This window comes from Meles meles, chromosome 1 (genome assembly GCF_922984935.1).
Source record: "Meles meles chromosome 1, mMelMel3.1 paternal haplotype, whole genome shotgun sequence".
In the NCBI taxonomy this organism is placed as follows: domain Eukaryota; kingdom Metazoa; phylum Chordata; class Mammalia; order Carnivora; family Mustelidae; genus Meles; species Meles meles.
The window spans coordinates 198,241,691-198,258,755 of record NC_060066.1 but is presented as its reverse complement, the minus strand read 5'-3'; the positions used below and the strand labels follow the sequence as shown (position 1 = coordinate 198,258,755).

Genomic DNA, 17,065 nt, shown 5'->3' with positions numbered 1-17,065 from the left:
GCGGCAGCGGCCCGTCTGGAGCGGCCGCTGAGAGAACGCCAGCTGCAACGGGAGAGGTGCAGCCGGGGCTGCGCGCTCCGCGGAGCCGGCGGGGGCCGGGAACAGGTGATCCTCGCGGGTTGCCGAGCCCTGCCGAGTTGGCGGGGCGGAAGTCCGCACTCCCGGGCGCAGCTGCAGCCGCCCTGCCGCGGCTGGTCGCGGACGGCGCCCGGCTCCGGACCGCGGCTCGGGCATCCCTCCGCTCCCGGGAGCCCAGGAAGCCCCCTGCCCAGCGGGCTCAGAAGTGCCTGCTCCCGCTGCCCCGCGTCCGCTCCGTGGCGGAGCAAAGTTGTGGACGTGTCCCGATAGCCCAGCCGGGGGCTGTCGCGACCCGGCAGGGTCGGCGCGCTCTCGCAGCGGCGCTGACACGCCAGCTCCGCCACCGCCTCGCCCCCTGAGTCGGCCCCTTCTGGAAACTGCTTCTGCGGCTGAAACTTTGGGGCGAGGGGCTGCGAGCGGCTCCGCGCGGGGACAAGGCCTGCCGGCGCCCCTCCGCGCGGACTGCCTGGGCGCCGCGGACGGCATGTGACGGCCCCGGCGGCGGCCGTAGCGCGGGAAGGCGCGGGCCCTGCGGGCTCCGGCCGCTGCGAGGAGGGGCTGCGCGGCGGCGGCCGGAGAGAAGGCTGTGGCGCGCGGCCGACCCTTGCGGGCCCGGGCCCCGAGCCGTGCCGCCCGGCGCGCCCGGGCCCCGCCGAGATTCGTTGCGCCTCTGCCTCGGCGCTGGGGCACTCGCCCCAAACTCCCTGAACTTCAGGGGCAGCCCCCGAAGCGGCGAAACTCCCGACCCCGGGAGGGGCCCCTCGACGACCTCCCCGCACCGAACCCCGGCTGGCCAGTGCCTGCATTCGGAGGGCCTCGGGGGCCCGGCCGGAGCTGACCGGCCCCAGCCCGGGGCCAGGCCACGATGCTCATGAGGAAAGTGCCCGTCTTCGTCCCGGCCTCCCCGTGGGGGCTGCGGCTGCCGCAGAAGTTCCTTTTCCTTCTCTTCCTCTCGGGCCTCATCACCCTGTGCTTCGGGGCCCTCTTCCTGCTGCCCAACTCCTCTCGCCTCAAGCGCCTCTTCCTGGCCCCCCGGACCCAGCAGCCTGGACTGGAGGTAGTGGCCGATATCGCCGGCCACCCCCTGGCCCGTGAGCGGGAGTCGCCTCCCAACCCGGCCCCCGCCGTGCCAGCCCCCGGTGAGGACGACGCCAGCAGCCAAGCCAGTACCCGCCGCCGGAAAGTGTGGCTGCGGCGCACCCACCCCACCGGGACTCGGGAAATGGCCACGGCGGCCAGGAGCAGCGGCAGCAAGGCCCTCAGACCCCAGGAGGGGGGCATCCCGTTTAGCTTTGACTTCAACGCGTTCCGGAGCCGCCTCCGTCACCCGGTCCTGGGGACCAGGGCAGATGAGGGTAAGGAGCCGCAGAGCCTAGTTCGAGCCCAGCGGGAGAAAATCAAGGAGGTAAGGACTCTCCTCCGCCGGAAAAGGAGAAGACCCTCCGTGCTTCCGTCTGTTTCTCCGGGCCCCAGTCACTTCTGGTCCCTAGACTGCTGCTCTAGGCCCTCACGGGACACTGCACCCTCCTCTCTCCTCCCAACTTTCCACCTTCTCCTCAGTGGGCACTTTCCTACTGCTGGGTTCAGTTAATCATCCCCACCTCTGACGGATGGGAGCTGAACCACTGGATCGACTCTCCCCCACCCTGAATCTGGTCTTTTCAGTCAAGTCCCCAACCCAGATGGGCTACACTCTGTCCCTTTGTGGAGTTGCTAGTTAGCTTCATTAATGGACACCCATTCCGCCTGCCATGGGGCCAAGGGCCACATTCTTTCTCACTGTGTGTCCTTAAGCCCTGTTCCCCCATACCCCTGTAGGATCTGCTACCTGGAAATCCAGGATATGGGGATGGGGGTGTGTGTGTGATATTTAGGGTCCTGCAAGTATTTTGTAATCTAGCCAGCAACCTACAAACCAGAGGGTGTTGCACAATTCTTGCTCACTATTTCTGTTGAGCTTTGAAACACTTATACATAAGGGCATGTGATGTAGGAAGGAGTGATCGATAGGGCGGTGGTGATGTTACAGAAGCTCCGAGGTTATTGGCTTAATGAAGCAGGTCGTGGACTCGTTCCCCATAGGGACTGTACCAGGGAGGGGTTTAGAAGGATCACTTTGAGTGTCAATCTTGATCTTAGTTTAAGAAACGTAGCAAACGCAGCCTCACCATGGCTTGAAGACTGTTGCCAAGCCACGTCTGGTAACTAAATATTCTGCTCTACCGCTATTAGATTGCCTCCCTGAGGTTTTGCCCAGCAATGCAGAGCGGGCTGCAGTGACACCCCCAGGCCACGAGGGGGCTATGGGCAAGCCGTGGGCCAGGGTCTCCTCCCTAGAAATGAGAGGATGCATCCCCCACTCCCCGTGGACCCAGAAGGAAAGGGCTGTTTCCGTCTGGACTTCTTGGTTTGCTGCAAAGGAGTCAGCCGGTCTGACTTCCAAGGGGAGCTGGCAGCAAGGGTCGGGACCTGACCTGCCAGGATCTACTCAGAGCCAGTGGGGAGCTTAGCTATCCCTCTCTCCTTGTCTGGACTATCCCCCATCCCAGTGTTCACCTCTGCCTTACTTCTTACCTCTGTTGGTACCCAGCCCTTCTGTGATAAGCCCTGTTTGGAGACTCTATCTTAACTAGCAATCACAGGTTATTTTGTGACGTCAGGATTGGAAACCACAAAGATGAGTCCCTGTTTTGTTCATGTGCACACTCTTGGTTTCCAAATTCTTGTCGAAATCTCAAAGATTAATCGAAGGCTGGAACTTGCAGTAGCTAAGAAAGGGACATCATTGCTCCCTTTTTGGTTAAGAACTGTGTTTTTGATTACTTACCTGAACCACCCACAGCTCCCTTGCTCAAAGCTGGCTCGGAGCACATTAGCCCTTTCTGCCTTTTTATACCTCCCCAGAGGGCAGTCAGCCCCAGTGAAATTACGTATAAACTGAATGCACACAGTTTCCTATGGGGTGTCCAGAGCTGCCATCATCTTCTCAAAAGGATCCCCCAAACAATTAAGAATTAACTACTGTCCTCTTCCGAAGAGGGGCTTTCTGCGTTTGCATCTAGATCTGTGACCTATTTCCGAAAGCCTGGGGTTGGGAAGCATGGTGGGAAGAGTGGGCTTGCTAGCGGGGACTTGGTTCTGCCCCCCCATACACAGACAGCCTCCCTTGCTGGCCGAGGCTGCAGGCTGCGCAGCTAGGGGGTGGTGGGAGGTGTGGAGATGCTGCTGTGTAGGGGGAGGTAAAATAACATGGTGGGTGAAGGTCTGCACTGGTTGCCAGATGTCTGGATCATTCAGCCTGGCATCTCTGAGCACCCCTGGTAGTAGCTGAGGCCTGCTTGCCTTTACCTGCAATTGGTGTTCAATGAGCCCTCTCTTAGTATCTTGGAGACCTTCAACTCCTCAGAATGGAGGAGGCTGAACTGTATACGCTATTATATTTCGAAGCCTATTGTCTCTTCAGGTTCCTTGAGTTTGGACCCTCCTGCCTTTACAAGCAACCTAAAAAATGCGAGGCAGAGTTTTTGGTGTAGCTGTTAACACAGAGTTGCCTTCCCTGGCGTCCTGCCTGATAAGGAATGCATAGGACTATGGCTGGAGGATGTCTTTATTTCCTTCTCATTTAAATTTCTATCTGTGCCATGCCCAGGGGTAGATCATTTTAGAAAGGTGCCTGTTTTCATAAAAGGGACTGTTGCTTCCCTCTCTGGCTTGTTTATTTCCAGACATGGATTGATTAGACCCCAGGAGCAGAGGGGGAGCTAGCATCAGATAAAAAGGGCTCTGTTCTTATAAGATGAAGTTTTTTAAAGTGAAAGTAAACGTCAAGAGAGACCTAGAGAGGGTGATAAATGAGAGTGAATGAAGACTGGACACCCAGGCCCTAGATCAATGAAATATATTTATAAACATTCTAGTTTGAGAGATGAACATGGGCATGAGGTCTGTGCTGATAAGATGGGTTGAAGCTGCATGTTCTGGGTGAACATGCATCAGGAAACAATCTGTCAGGAGGACCAACTACTTCTTCTCACTTTGCAGCCTTGGAACCTTGGAGGAGACAGTGTGATGGAAAGGGGAAGGCCAGGGACTGTGGGTTCAAGTCCCAGCTCAGTTATCAGCTGTCTGACTGTGGGCAAGCCACCTGCTCTCATCCCTGGACCTGAGTTTTGTAAAATGGAGTGAGGGAGTGAGGGAGGGGAGAATAGGGTGGCCCCGTACCCTCTTGCTCCCAGACCTGCCCCAAGCGGCTGCCAGTCTGGTCAGCGACTCCTCAGCAACTGGGCTTTTCCCAGCTCTGTATTCAACGGTATTAGTTGCATGAAGTCAGAGACAATGGTGTGTTGTTATTGACAATGGCGGTGGTATTCACTGTTGTATCCCTGGCACTTAGTCAAGAGTAGATATTCATACAGTTGATTAAGTTAATTACTCCCATCATCCATATGGACTTTAGAGATGGGATTGAACCACGACAGCTCCTCATATTGGGATCATGAAGAGTAAAGGAGTTGGCGAGAATGTAAAACAGCTTGCTAGCAGCCTTCCCTTTCAGATCTGTTGATAATATAGGAAATTATGGTTGTGATTATTAATTATAGGGGACGTTCGTCATTGGTGGATTTCTTACAGATTCAAGTTCAGCAGACTCTTCTCACTCATGACAAGAGCTGGGAGTGTATAGCTTGTCAGGGTTACATCCCAGTGAAAGGATTCAGACTCTCCTGGGTCCTCCTAACGATGGTTGATAGCTGACCAGGAGAACCTCAGTTGTCCCTTCCAGTGAAGGGGGTTTTGTTATGGGGACTTGAGCAGTCTGGGACATAGAGAATATAGTACTGGAATGAGGCTGCCCCTGGGGAATTTCCATCCCCGTCCCTGTACACCACTGTATGTGACAGTCCCACTAAGAATCCAACCTGGGTTCAAGTCCTAGCCACACTATCAACTCTGACCTCAAAGAAAAATTCCAGTCACTGGGCCTGTTTTCCTGGTAAAACAAAGGGACTGGCATTTAGGGAACTCTGCTCTTTCCCTAACTCCCATCCCTTTACTGGTTTGTTTATGGATCTGCCCAACCACCTAGAAAAGGGTCAGACACCTAGTTGGAGCTCAGTTACTTGAATGAGTGCCTATAGTGAAGATCTGTAAGCTAACAGCTGAGGTTGCTGGTGGCAGAGGCTGGGTCTTCTTCCTGAAGGTACCCGGAGTTCTAAGAGTGTCAGAGGAAGGGTTGTAGCAAGGTTGGGGACTCAGTTGCAGTATTATTCCAAATGCAAGTCTACCTGGAAGGGAGTGGGGAGGTGGCAGCCATGAGTAAAATCTTTTCATGCCTGGATAGCAGGCGTCTGGAGGATGCCCGAGTCGCCCTGTGGTGCCCGAGATTTGGCAGGGAGTGTCCCAGCTCTTGCTTTCTATGCCCTGCTGCCTTAAGCCTGCAGGATATTGCTGGTTATGATACGTGACTATGTCTGAGTAAGTCGTCTTGGCAAATGATCTTTGCTTGCCATTAATGGGCTGGTTCGTTAGTCATGTGTGGTTTCTCTGTATATCTGATTTATCACCGCTAGTGCCATGGCCAGGTAGGAAAATTAAAAGGCTTTGTGTTCTTTGTAGCATGTGACTCTGAGCCTGTGAGATGTTCAGGATAATTAATATTAGGAACACCTTAGATTTAAATAGCTTTCCTTTGAAGAGCTCAGTTTAAGTTGCCGATTCATCGAAGATCTTTTTCTCCCCTTCTCCTTCAGTTTCACTCTTGTCCTGCTCTATGATACATTTAATGTAGATAGGAAGACTGGCCTGTAATAACTGGATGGGTCCCTTGGGAGACCCTTCCATCCTGAGCGCAGCTGCACCTCAGCCTTCCTCCTTGGAACGGAGTACTGCGTGTAAAGCTTAAAGTTTGCACCCCACCCCCGCCCCGCCCCAGTGTACAACTTTAATCTGCACGTTGTTTGGATCTCTTCTTTAACTTTGAGTTGCATTAACATTTGGGGGAATCAGGTGCTGATATTCCATGAGCAATTGCCTTTTGGGCCTCACATCCTTAACTCTGTTAGTGTTAGGTCTAGAAACAGTGACTTTTAAAAGTCAGTTTATTTCACACTGTAGTTAGCAGAGGGGTAAGAATATAGATTCCCCTGCAGTTTTCAGAGTGACTGATTTACATCCGAGCTCAAGAAATGCTTTTTCTCTAGCTTTCCCTGAAGACTGATCCATTACTCTACCAAAAATAAATATTGTGATATATATCAGGCATACTTTGCTCAAAGGGACTTACATCTTTTCTCTTATTGAAAAAAATAAATCAGGCTCACAAATTGGAAAGTCCCATTCAGAGAAGCAGTTTGATTATCTCAGTGGGTCTTGTGGGTACTGCCTCTGGTCTTCCTGTACCCTAAATTGAGTCTGTGTTAGGTAGTGGGTAGGAGCTTTAAGAAATTCTCTCCCTGCCTTGCTTTCATTGGCCCGGTCAGGAAAGCCTTAGCAAGGGAGTGATGGACAAGATTCAGGAGAGTAGTTGTCTCTGGTGAATTCACGGGTATTTACTACATTACTTTAAAGGAGAGACCACGGGCACCTTGGTGGCTCAGTTGTTTAGGCAGGCATCTGACTCTGATTTTGTCTCAGGTCATGATCTCAGGGTGGTGAGACGGAGCCCCTTGTTAGGCTCTGCTCTGGGCATGGAGACTGCCTGGGATTCTCTTGCCTTCCTTCTTCCTCGCCCTTCCCCTCTCTAAAAAATAAATAAATAAGAAATAAAATAAAAGAGGGACCCTGCATGAAGCAGGGATGAGTGCTGTGAATCAAAGATTATTATTATTATTATTCTAGTCTGTATACCGCAGGCCAGAAAGACCAGGTTCATTTAAACAGCCAGGTCTGGTTCTTGACTTCCGATGACCCCAAGGCCAAGGTCTTACCCACAACTGTTTGCATGATTTGGGGAAAAGAAACAGCAGATTTTTTAAATAGCTCTGGATTCTCATAGCAGATGATGACAGGACACCAAACTGGGGACTCCTCAAAAGAATTCTAAGGAAGCAAGAGCCTAAGTCCCTCTTTTCCCCCACCTCATCTCTAGAGGCTAGTTAATAGCTTAAGCAGCATGGTTTTGGTTCTTTTATTTTTTTATTTTTAATTTTTTTTTTTTAAAGTAGGTGCCACACACAATGTGGGGCTTGAACTCAGCACCCCGGAGATTGAAGGTCACATGCTCCTCTGACAGAGCCAGCCGGGTGCCCCAGTTTTGGTTCTTTTAAATGCAGAGTGGATGTGGCTGAGATCACTGTAAGTCACAGTCACAGACCCCTGTAAGTTATACCGTTCTGCCATCTCCGCCCCCAAAGAGAACAGACGCCGAGGAGCCCCCAGCCTATAGCTATGGGCTCAGCGTGTGGTGGCCCAGCTGTAGGTGTTTTCTTCCCTGAAAAGTCTGTTTTCTAAGATTTGGGCTGAGAGCTCCCCAAACTTGGCAGGCAGGCAGTCGGAAGAGCTCTTACTCACAAGGAGGTCTGAGTTATGTCTCTTAACTCTGCATTTTCATTAATTAAAGGCTAAGACCAGGGCAGTTGTCCATCTGTTTTAGGGCAGTGCTGTGAGTGATAACTTTTACAGAAGAAACTTCGACATACCGATTCATGTCCTCCTTCATCGATGAGCAATAATTGTGCTTTTATCTGGCAGGCTCTGGGTATCAGCTCCTCCACAGGTGAACATTACAGGCAAGTCGTTTTCACGAAATAGCAGCCATTTTCAGCGGCTAAATAATGGGAGGTTTCTCTCCCCTCCTTTCACCTCCGCCATGATGTGGCGGTCACCAAAAAATCCACCATGCGATACTGCAGTGTTCTGTGGGGCCTGCTGAGTGGTCCGGATAAATCTGTCAGCCTCTCAATGCCTGTCCCTTGTGTTTGTTTTTTTTACAACAGTCCCATGAGGCAGACACTATTTATTTAAGTATAGTTTCCGTACAGCAAAATACATAGATCTTAAGTATACAGTTGGTGGAATTGTAACAAATGGGGAAAACCTTTGCAAAACCCACGTGCAAATATGGATCATTTCCATCACCTCAGAAAGATCCCTCTGCTCCTTCCCAGGCAGTCCCCCACCATCCACCTCCCATCTCCTATTTCTGTTTATCGCTAGAGATGCGTTTTGCCTGTTCAGAAACTTTGGAGTACTACAACATATGCCCTTTTGCGCAAGGCTTCTTTCACCAAGGATGTTTTTGAAATTTATCCACCTGTGAATGCCTCCTTCATTCCTTTTTATTATCCAGATACATTCTGTTGCATGAATACACTGCAGTTTGTTTCTCTGTCACCTGTTGTGGACTTGTTGGTTGTTTCTAGTGTTTGACTGTTATGAACAAAGCTGCTATGAATATTTTATGTACAAGCCTTTGTATAGATATGTTTCCATTTCTCTAAATACGTAGTAGAATTGCTGTTCATAGAGTAGACATTTGTTTAACTTTATAAGAAAACTGGAAACACTTTCCCCAAGTAGTTAAGGCCATCTTATACCACCGTCAGCGGCATGTGAGAATTCTGCATCTTTTTTTTTTTTTTTAAAGATTTTATTTTATTTATTTAGTTGACAGAGAGAGATCACAAGTAGACAGAGAGGTAGGCAGAGAGAGAGAGAGAGGGAAGCAGGCTCCCCGCTGAGCAGAGAGCCCGATGCGGGACTCGATCCCAGGACCCCGAGATCATGACCTGAGCCGAAGGCAGCGGCTTAACCCACTGAGCCACCCAGGTGCCCAGAATTCTGCATCTTTGTCAACACTTGTTATTGTCCACCTTTTTGTTTAGCCATTCTATATGATATATAATAATATCTTGTTGTTGTTTTAATTTTTGATTCCCTGTTTACCGTTGGTATTGAACATCTTTTCATGAGTTTTATTTACTGTTTCTATATCTTCCTTTAAGTGTCCAAATCTTATGCCCTTTTTTTTAATTAAAAAATTGGGCTCTTTATCATCTTACTGAATATAGAAATCCTTTACATATTCTGGATATAAGTCCTTTGTCAGATATATATTTTATAAATATTTGCTTCCAGTCTCTGGTTTGTCCTTGCATTTTCTTAGGGGTAGCATTCAAAGAGCAGAAGTTTTAAATTTTGATGAAGTCAGTGTATCAGTATTTTCTTTTATGGTTAGTGCTTTCTGTGTCTACTTAGAAAAAAAAATGTTTGCCTTCCACATTGTTATGAAAATAGTCTCCTATTAATTCTAGAAGCTTGATCATTTTAGTTTTTACATTGAAGTCTACCATCTACTTCAAATGAATTTTTGTATGTGGGGTAAGTTAGGAGTCCAGAGTCATTATTTTACATTTAGATGTCCAGTTGTTTAGTACTTCTTGTTGAAAAATCTTTCCTTTTCCTCTTGAATTGCTTTGATGCTATGTTAGCTTTATCATATATATATATATATATATATATATATATATATATATATATATATGGTTCTGTTTCTGGACTTGTCTACGGATTTATCTTTATACCAAAATGCATACTATCTTGATGCTGTAGCTTTATAATAACTCTTAAAACCAGGTCTTCTATCTTTAAGTTGCTTTTTCAAAATTGCTTTGGCTATTATCGGTCCTTTGCATTTCTGCATGCATTTTAGAACAAGATTGTCAGTTTCTGTGAAAAATCCTGTTGGGAGTTTGATGGGGTTTGCTTTGAACCTGTAAGTCAAATTGGGGAGAACTGATACCTTACCTTAACAGTATTGGGTCTTTGATCCATGACTGTGGTATCTCTTTCCATTTATTTAGATTTTCTTTAACTTCTCTGAACAGTGTTTTGTAGTTTCAATGTAGAGGACTTGAACACCTTTATTAACTGTGTTTCTAATACTTTCTCATTTGTATACTGTTATAAATGGTAATCTTTAAATTTTTATTTTTAGGGGCACCTGGGTGGCTCAGTTGTTAAGCATCTGCCTTTGACTCAGGTCATGATCCCAGGGTCCTGGGATTGAGCCCCACATCAGGCTCCCTGCTTAGCAGGGAGCCTGCTACTCCCCCTCCCTCTGCCTGCCACTCCCCCTGCTTGTGCTCACTCTCTCTCTATCAAATAACTAAAAATATTTAAAAATAAATAAATTTTTATTTTTAAATTTTTGTTGCCAGTACATAGAAATGTAAGAGATTTTTGTATATTGACTTTATATCTTGTGACCTTATTGAATTCATTCTTTTTTTTTTTTTGTAGATTCTTTAGGATTTCTTAGGTATACAATCATGTTGTCCATCAGTCAAGACGGTTTTACTTCTTCCTTTCCAATGTTTATGCCTTTTATTCCTTTGTCTTCCTTGATTGAATTGGTTAGGATTTCCGGTTCAAGGTTAAATAGAAGTGGTGAGAACTGACCTCTTTGTTCTTGATCTCAAGGGAGGATCATTAAGTCTTTTACATTAAGTCTGATGTTAGGTGTGGGTTTTGGTAGATGCCTTTCATAAGGTTGAAGTTCCCTCCCATTCCTTGTTTACTGAGAGTTTTTATCAGAAATAAGATCAAATTTTGTCAAATGCTTTTTCTGTATCTCTGGAGATGGTCATATTGTTTTTCTCTCTAATTCTATTAATATGATGAATGATATTGATTTGAAAAGAGTGTTAAAATTGCATTTGATTTTCTAATATTTTGTTAAGAATTTTTGCACCTGTGTTTGTGAGGCATATGGGTCTGTAGTTTTCTTACAAGAGCTTTGTCTGATTTTTGGCGCAGCATTATGTTACTTCATAAAATGAACTGAAAAATGTCTTTTATTTTCTTAACAAGTCTGTGGCACACTATTATTATTATTAAAAATTTTTTAAAGATTTTATTTATTTATTTGACAGAGATCACAAGTAGGCAGAGAGGCAGGCGGGGGGGGGGGCGGGGGGAAGCAGGCTCCCCATGGAGCAGAGAGCCGGCCAGATGCAGGGCTCCATCCCAGGACCCTGGGATCATGACCCGAGCCAAAGCCAAAGGTAACCCACTGAGCCACCCAGGTGCCCTTTCTTAAATATTTTATAGACTTTACCACCGGGGCACCTGGGTGGCTCAGTAGGTTAAAGCCTCTGCCTTTGGCTCAAGGCATGATCCCAGGGTCTTGGGATGGAGCCCCACAGCGGGCTCTCTGCTCAGTGGGGAGGCTGCTTCCTCCTCTCTCTCTGTCTACCTCTCTGCTTACTTGTGATCTTTGTCTGTCAAATAAATAAATAAAATCTTTAAAAAAAAAAAAGAATTTACCACTAAAGCCATCTAGTCCTAGAGGATGTGTGTGTGTGTGTGTGTGTGTGTGTGTGTGTGTGTGAGAGAGAGAGAGAGAGAGAGAGAGAGAGAGAGACATGGAGGGAGGGAGAGGTTTTAAATTATCAATTCAATTACTTTAACAGATATAGGGATATTCAGAGTTTCTGTCTCTTGTGTTGGTTTTGTCAATTTTGCTTTCAAGAAACTTGTCTATTTCATCCAAGTTGTAGAATTCTTTTAATATTTTTTTTTTTAATTTATTCATTTGACAGAGAGAGAGATCACAAGTAGGCAGAGAGGCAGGCAGAGAGAGAGGAGGAAGCAGGCTCCCTGCAGAGCAGAGAGCCCGATGCGGGGCTCGATCCCAGGACCCTGAGATCATGACCTGAGCCGAAGGCAGTGGCTTAATCCACTGAGCCACCCAGGCGCCCCTGTAGAATTCTTTTAAAAGAATTTATTTATTTATTTATTTGACAGGAAGAGATATAGTGGGAGAAGGAACACAAGCAGGAGGAGTGGGGAAGGAGAACAGGCTTCCCACTGAGCAGGGAGCCCAGTCTAGGGCTTGATCCCAGGACCCTGGGATCATGACCTGAGCAGAAGGCAGATGCTTAACAACTGAGCCATCCAGCCTCCCAAGTTGTAGAGTTGACTAGCATAAAATTGATCCCAAGATTCTCATTTTCCTTTTAACATTTGTAGGACCTGTAGTGGTGCTCCTTCTTTCATTACTGATGTTGGTAATTGTTTTCTCTGTTTCATTCTTGAGGATAGTTTAGCTAGTAGTTTACCAATTTTACTGATCTTTTTCTGGAATTGACTTTTGATCTTTTAAAAAAATATCCCTTAAAGGGGCACCTGGGTGGCTCAGGTCATGATCCTGGGATCTGGCTCTGCATTGGGCTCCCTGCTCAGTGGGGAGTCTGCTTCTCCCTCTCCTCTGACTGCTGCTCCCCCTGCTTGTGCTCACTCTCTCTCTCAAATGAATAAATAAAATATTAAAAAAAATTATCCAGTAAAATTTTTTTAGTATTTACATTTGTCTTTTTTTCCTTCCTTCTTCTTTTGGGCTTAAGTCACTATCTTCTTATAATTTCTTTATCTAGTCTGACAATCTGCTTATGTCTACTTCCCCTCTTTCAATCTTCATTCTGTTGTTGTCATATAGTTTGCTTCTACATATATTATAAATCTCGTAATACATTAGTAACTTTTTTTGCTTCAGTCAGTTTTCTTAAATAAATTAATAAATTAGAGTCTTTTTATTCACACACATACTTATCATTTATAGTGTTCTTCATTCCTTCTTGCATGTCTGAGTTTCTGTCTGGTACCATTTCCCCTTCAGCCTGAGAAACCATTCTTAATATTTCTTGTAGTGTAGGTTTGCTGATAAATTCTTGCAGCTTTTGTCTATTTTGCCTTCATTTTAAAAGGATATTTTTGCTGGATATAGAATTTTAGGTTGATTTTTATTTTTCTTAAATGAAAGACCCATTGTCTTGTAGCTTTTATTGTTTCTGATGAGAGGTTTGAGTATATTCCCCTGAATATATCTTTCTGCTCCCTTTGCATGTTACTAAGATGTTATCTTTCATACTCAGCAAGTTAACTATGATGTGCCTAGATGTGGATGTCATTGTTATTTTTCTTGGGGTTTTTTGAGTTTCTTGGGGCTGTGAGTTGGTATTTTTTCATCAGGTTTGGAAAAATTTGGGCTCATAATTTCTTCAGTATTTTTTTCTGCCCCAATCCATCTCCTTTTCCTTTAGAACTCCAGTTACATATGAGTTAGATTGCTTGATTTTTTTAAAAGTCACTGAATTTGTTCGTTTTCTTTTCAGCCTTTCTCTCTGTGCTTTGATGTAGAGTTTATATGAACATGTCTTCAAGTTCAGTGGACTTTTCTATAGTGTCCATTTGGTTGTTAAGCCTACACAGTGAATTTTTTATTTCAGGTATTTTACTTCTAGAATTTCCTTCTGGATATTTTCCATTGTTTTTGTTTCTCTAATATTTCCCATCTGTTCATTTATTGTTTCCATATATTTTTTTTTAAGTTCTAAGCCATATTTATAATACTTTTTCAAAAAGTCTTTTTGGCTATTTCTAAAATTGTTCCCATCATTGGGTCTGTATTTATTGACTGTTTTATCTTCTGGTCCACGTTTTTTTGTTTTTACATCTTCATGTGTCTACTCATTTACAAAAAGAATTCTGTGCTAAACATTGGGAATCCTACTTTTTCAAGATTCTAGCTTCATCTGCTTTTATGCAGTCTTTCTCCCCTCTTTCTGTAGCTATCAGGATACCTATTCTGCCTGCTTTATTTTCTGCTTTTCCTATTTTGTGGTTTTCTAACCTGAATTGGCCAGGAAACCATTCAATCTAGCTTCTGTAAGTTAGTGTTATATGTAACGTACAAATGAACACTTTGAGTAGGTTTCTAAAGACTCCTGAATCAAGTGCATGAACTTTAATTTACATATTGTAGTGTAGTTTAGATATTTAAAGATTCTTATTTATTTTTGGGTACATTAAATTGGGTACATTAAATATAATTTTGTATTGAATTTATATCCTAAGTAAATATAACTGTTCTCAAAGGGCTCCTAATTTTTGGTAGATGTTGTCTTAAATGATTTGTGCATTTTTTTTTAATTTATTTATTCGACAGAGATCACAAGTAGATAGAGAGGCAGGCAGAGAGAGAGAGAGGGAAGCAGGCTCCCCGCTGAGCAGAGAGCCCGATGTGGGACTCGATCCCAGGACCCTGAGATCATGACCTGAGCCGAAGGCAGCGGCTTAACCCACTGAGCCACCCAGGCGCCCCTGATTTGTGCATTTTGCTCCTCTGTTTTTAGGAGAAATATTTGCTAACATCTTGGTGTTCCAACAGCCTCCATTAGTGTTACTTTCTTCCCGGGATTTGACCTGTCAAATATTTACTCTGGGCTCCTTACCTTAAGTCTAATGACTACTTTTTAAACCTGGATTTGTAAATGCCCACATTAAAAAAAAGAAGAAGAAGAACTGTTCACATAGGCCACATTACTGAATTACTGACCAGAAGAAAGCTAAAAACACATGGATGGAGGATTTCCAAGGTTCATCCTGTGAGATCTGGTCTCTTATTTCCCCTTATTCGGTAAAGTTCAATGCAAAGGAAAGATAATATTTTATAGCATAGGCTATCCTTAACTTTATTTGTCTCCTTTGGAATGTGTGGGGTATTGAATAAAAGCTGTCAATCAGTTAATTATTTAAGATCCCTCTTCCCCATTTTTCACTCCTAGAGTTAGCTTTTCAGAGGTTAAACCTAAACTTTGCCAAGTCAATGCTGATCTCTTGGGAAGACATTTCAGCACCCTTTTTGTTTTTTTCTGTACTTGTGTTCTTGACCTAAATCAGAAAATCTGTCTCCTTCCCAGCTCTCCCAGAAACCATTCTCTGTGTCAATGACATACGTTACCGAGCTCTGGAGTGGTCTTGGTTTTTAACGATAAGAGTCAATGGGGAAAGAAGACTTTAGTTTCCTGCTTTCAGAGCTGGACGTTTTAGAGAGCAGCCTATAAAATATAACCAATGTTGTTACTTTGGAGTATAAGGAAACCCTTTACAGAGAAACCTTTGTCTTTAGACAGAAAAATAGCAGCTCAGTCTAGAGACTTCTCGAGCAGTGTCAGATACAGGTCTTGGGTGTATAATTATGTAAGAGGCAGAGACTTCACACTGATGTACTTGCAGAGGTAATAACCTCCTTATAATCATGCTAGGAGGTCTGTCTGGTTATTGATCCTTGAGTAACTAAGAATGGTACCAGAGTAGTGTCAGTCCAGATGGGGCTGAGGGAGACAAACAATCTTAGACATTTCCTGTGATTAGGCACTGAATTAGATTAAAGCATGTTAAGATTCTCTGTGCTCTCAGTAAAGTGCTCTTGAATTCTGCACCAGTGGGAGCAGAATTCCAGGTTTTTCAGCCCTGGTATCTGAAGCCATCTTGCATGTTATAAAAAGGGTTTCTGACTCTCTGGCCTCTGTACCACCCACTGGTGTTTAAATCCCCAGGGAGAATCCACGGCGGGGGGGGGGGGTGGTGTGTGTGTGTCTGCTTTGGAAGGGAGTGGGGGTTGGGCTGGGATGATGCCCACTTCCTCCTAGAAAACTGAGATCAAAAACTCCTTCTGTGTGTGATATTTTTAGTAGAGCCCTAGCATCCCATTAAGAGTTTAGCTGATCCCCAGCACAGCCTGTGGCATACAGGGCATGGAGTATAATCCCATTTTATAGCTGAGAGAATGGAGACACCGAAAAGGCAGCCACCACCTCCAGGCCCTGCTAGTTCGAACGCTCATATATGAGCATAAACCGCTCTCCTGCCACTTCGGTTGACATTCATTCTATTACATCATGTAAAGTCTCGTGGGTGATAATTTAGAGGAAGCGCTTTCACTTGGGGATGGAATTAAGTAGAAATTATCAGTCTTGGTAGGTATCAAAAGAACTGGTCTGGTGAATCTTTAGAACAGGGATTCTAACCTTTATTACGGTCTGGAACCCCATCAGGGATTTTAGTAAATACTTACACCCGAGTTCCTGCTCCGGAGAGCTTGATTTAATTGGTCCTGGGTGCAGCCTGAGGGTTGGGCTTTTTAAAAACTTCCAGGTGGTTCTAATGTGCAGCCATGATTTCGAACACACCTCGGGCAGTTTTGTCTTCACGTCAGCTGTGTCTCCTTTCTGGCTTTATTTCCCTTTTACCCACTTAGGGAAGAGGCTGGAAATTTTCTCTATTTATTCAGACTTGGGCCAGGATCAAGAAGGAAAAAATGAGCTGGGAAAATGACTCAAAACTGAGTTTTCCAGAGTGAAGAGCATATACTGTTAACATGATCAAGAGAAGCCATGGATTTGTTAAAACTTTGAGGAAAAGGCATTGAAAACGACTATCTCTTGAGCTCCAGTTAGACACTGAAGGCTATATGAGCTAAAGAAAAGGCAACGATGAATCTGTGGCTTTAAGAAATTTTATAGTGTAATATTGTATGTGTCTGAATCACTTCCCACCATATACAGATGCACAGGAGGGAGACACTGGTTAGCTGCATCATACTTGCCTGACCCACCTAAATCCTTTCGTGGGAAGCAGGTAGGACATAAATATCTGGGATGAAAATATTTGCTTGTCCAGAAGTAGATTTCCCAAAAGACCATCGCCCTCCTGCCCATGGCCTCTCTGCCACTTTCTGGTTAACAGAGCAGCCTTTTCACTTTTCACTTTGCTAAGAAAAAAGAAGACATTGAAGAAGTGAAAAGCTGAACCCAGCTCCCAGTGTTCAGACTCCGAGCAGCCAGGTCTGCGATTTCGGACCCTCTCTGCCCTGCCAGGTGCTGAATGGGATTTAACTTGAGAATTGCCGTCCTGGGTGATCAGATCGACTCTCCCCTGGCCTCCTCTGGCGGAAGCTGCCCAATGAGAGAACAGCTACCAGGCAGTGGGCGTGTCCTCCCCACGGCTTCCTGACGGTCCTCTCTCCTCTGGAGAGCTCTGTTTCCATGCAAGAAACCTTGGAATTCTCCACCTGTGCCAGATTGCCCTGTTTCTTCAATCTGTCCCAACTATTTCTAGCACATTCTTTGGCTGAAGCGGCATATAAAACAAGTCCTGTTTGTCCCAGTCTTATTTCATTCCAGCTTCCGGGGTGGACATTTATCAT

General features: G+C 45.4%; 1 protein-coding gene across 2 annotated transcripts in view; it reads left to right on the top strand.

Moving 5' to 3' along the window:
- The first annotated feature begins 942 nt into the window (after nucleotides 1-942).
- The window catches only part of MAN1C1 (mannosidase alpha class 1C member 1), a 139,197-nt gene continuing 123,074 nt past the window's right edge, over nucleotides 943-17,065 (top strand). For both annotated transcript variants that reach the window (XM_045997080.1, XM_045997090.1), the window contains exon 1: nucleotides 943-1,483. In XM_045997080.1, coding sequence (XP_045853036.1) covers nucleotides 944-1,483 — 540 coding nt within the window. In that variant the 5' untranslated portion in view covers nucleotide 943. The remainder of the gene's footprint in view (nucleotides 1,484-17,065) is intronic.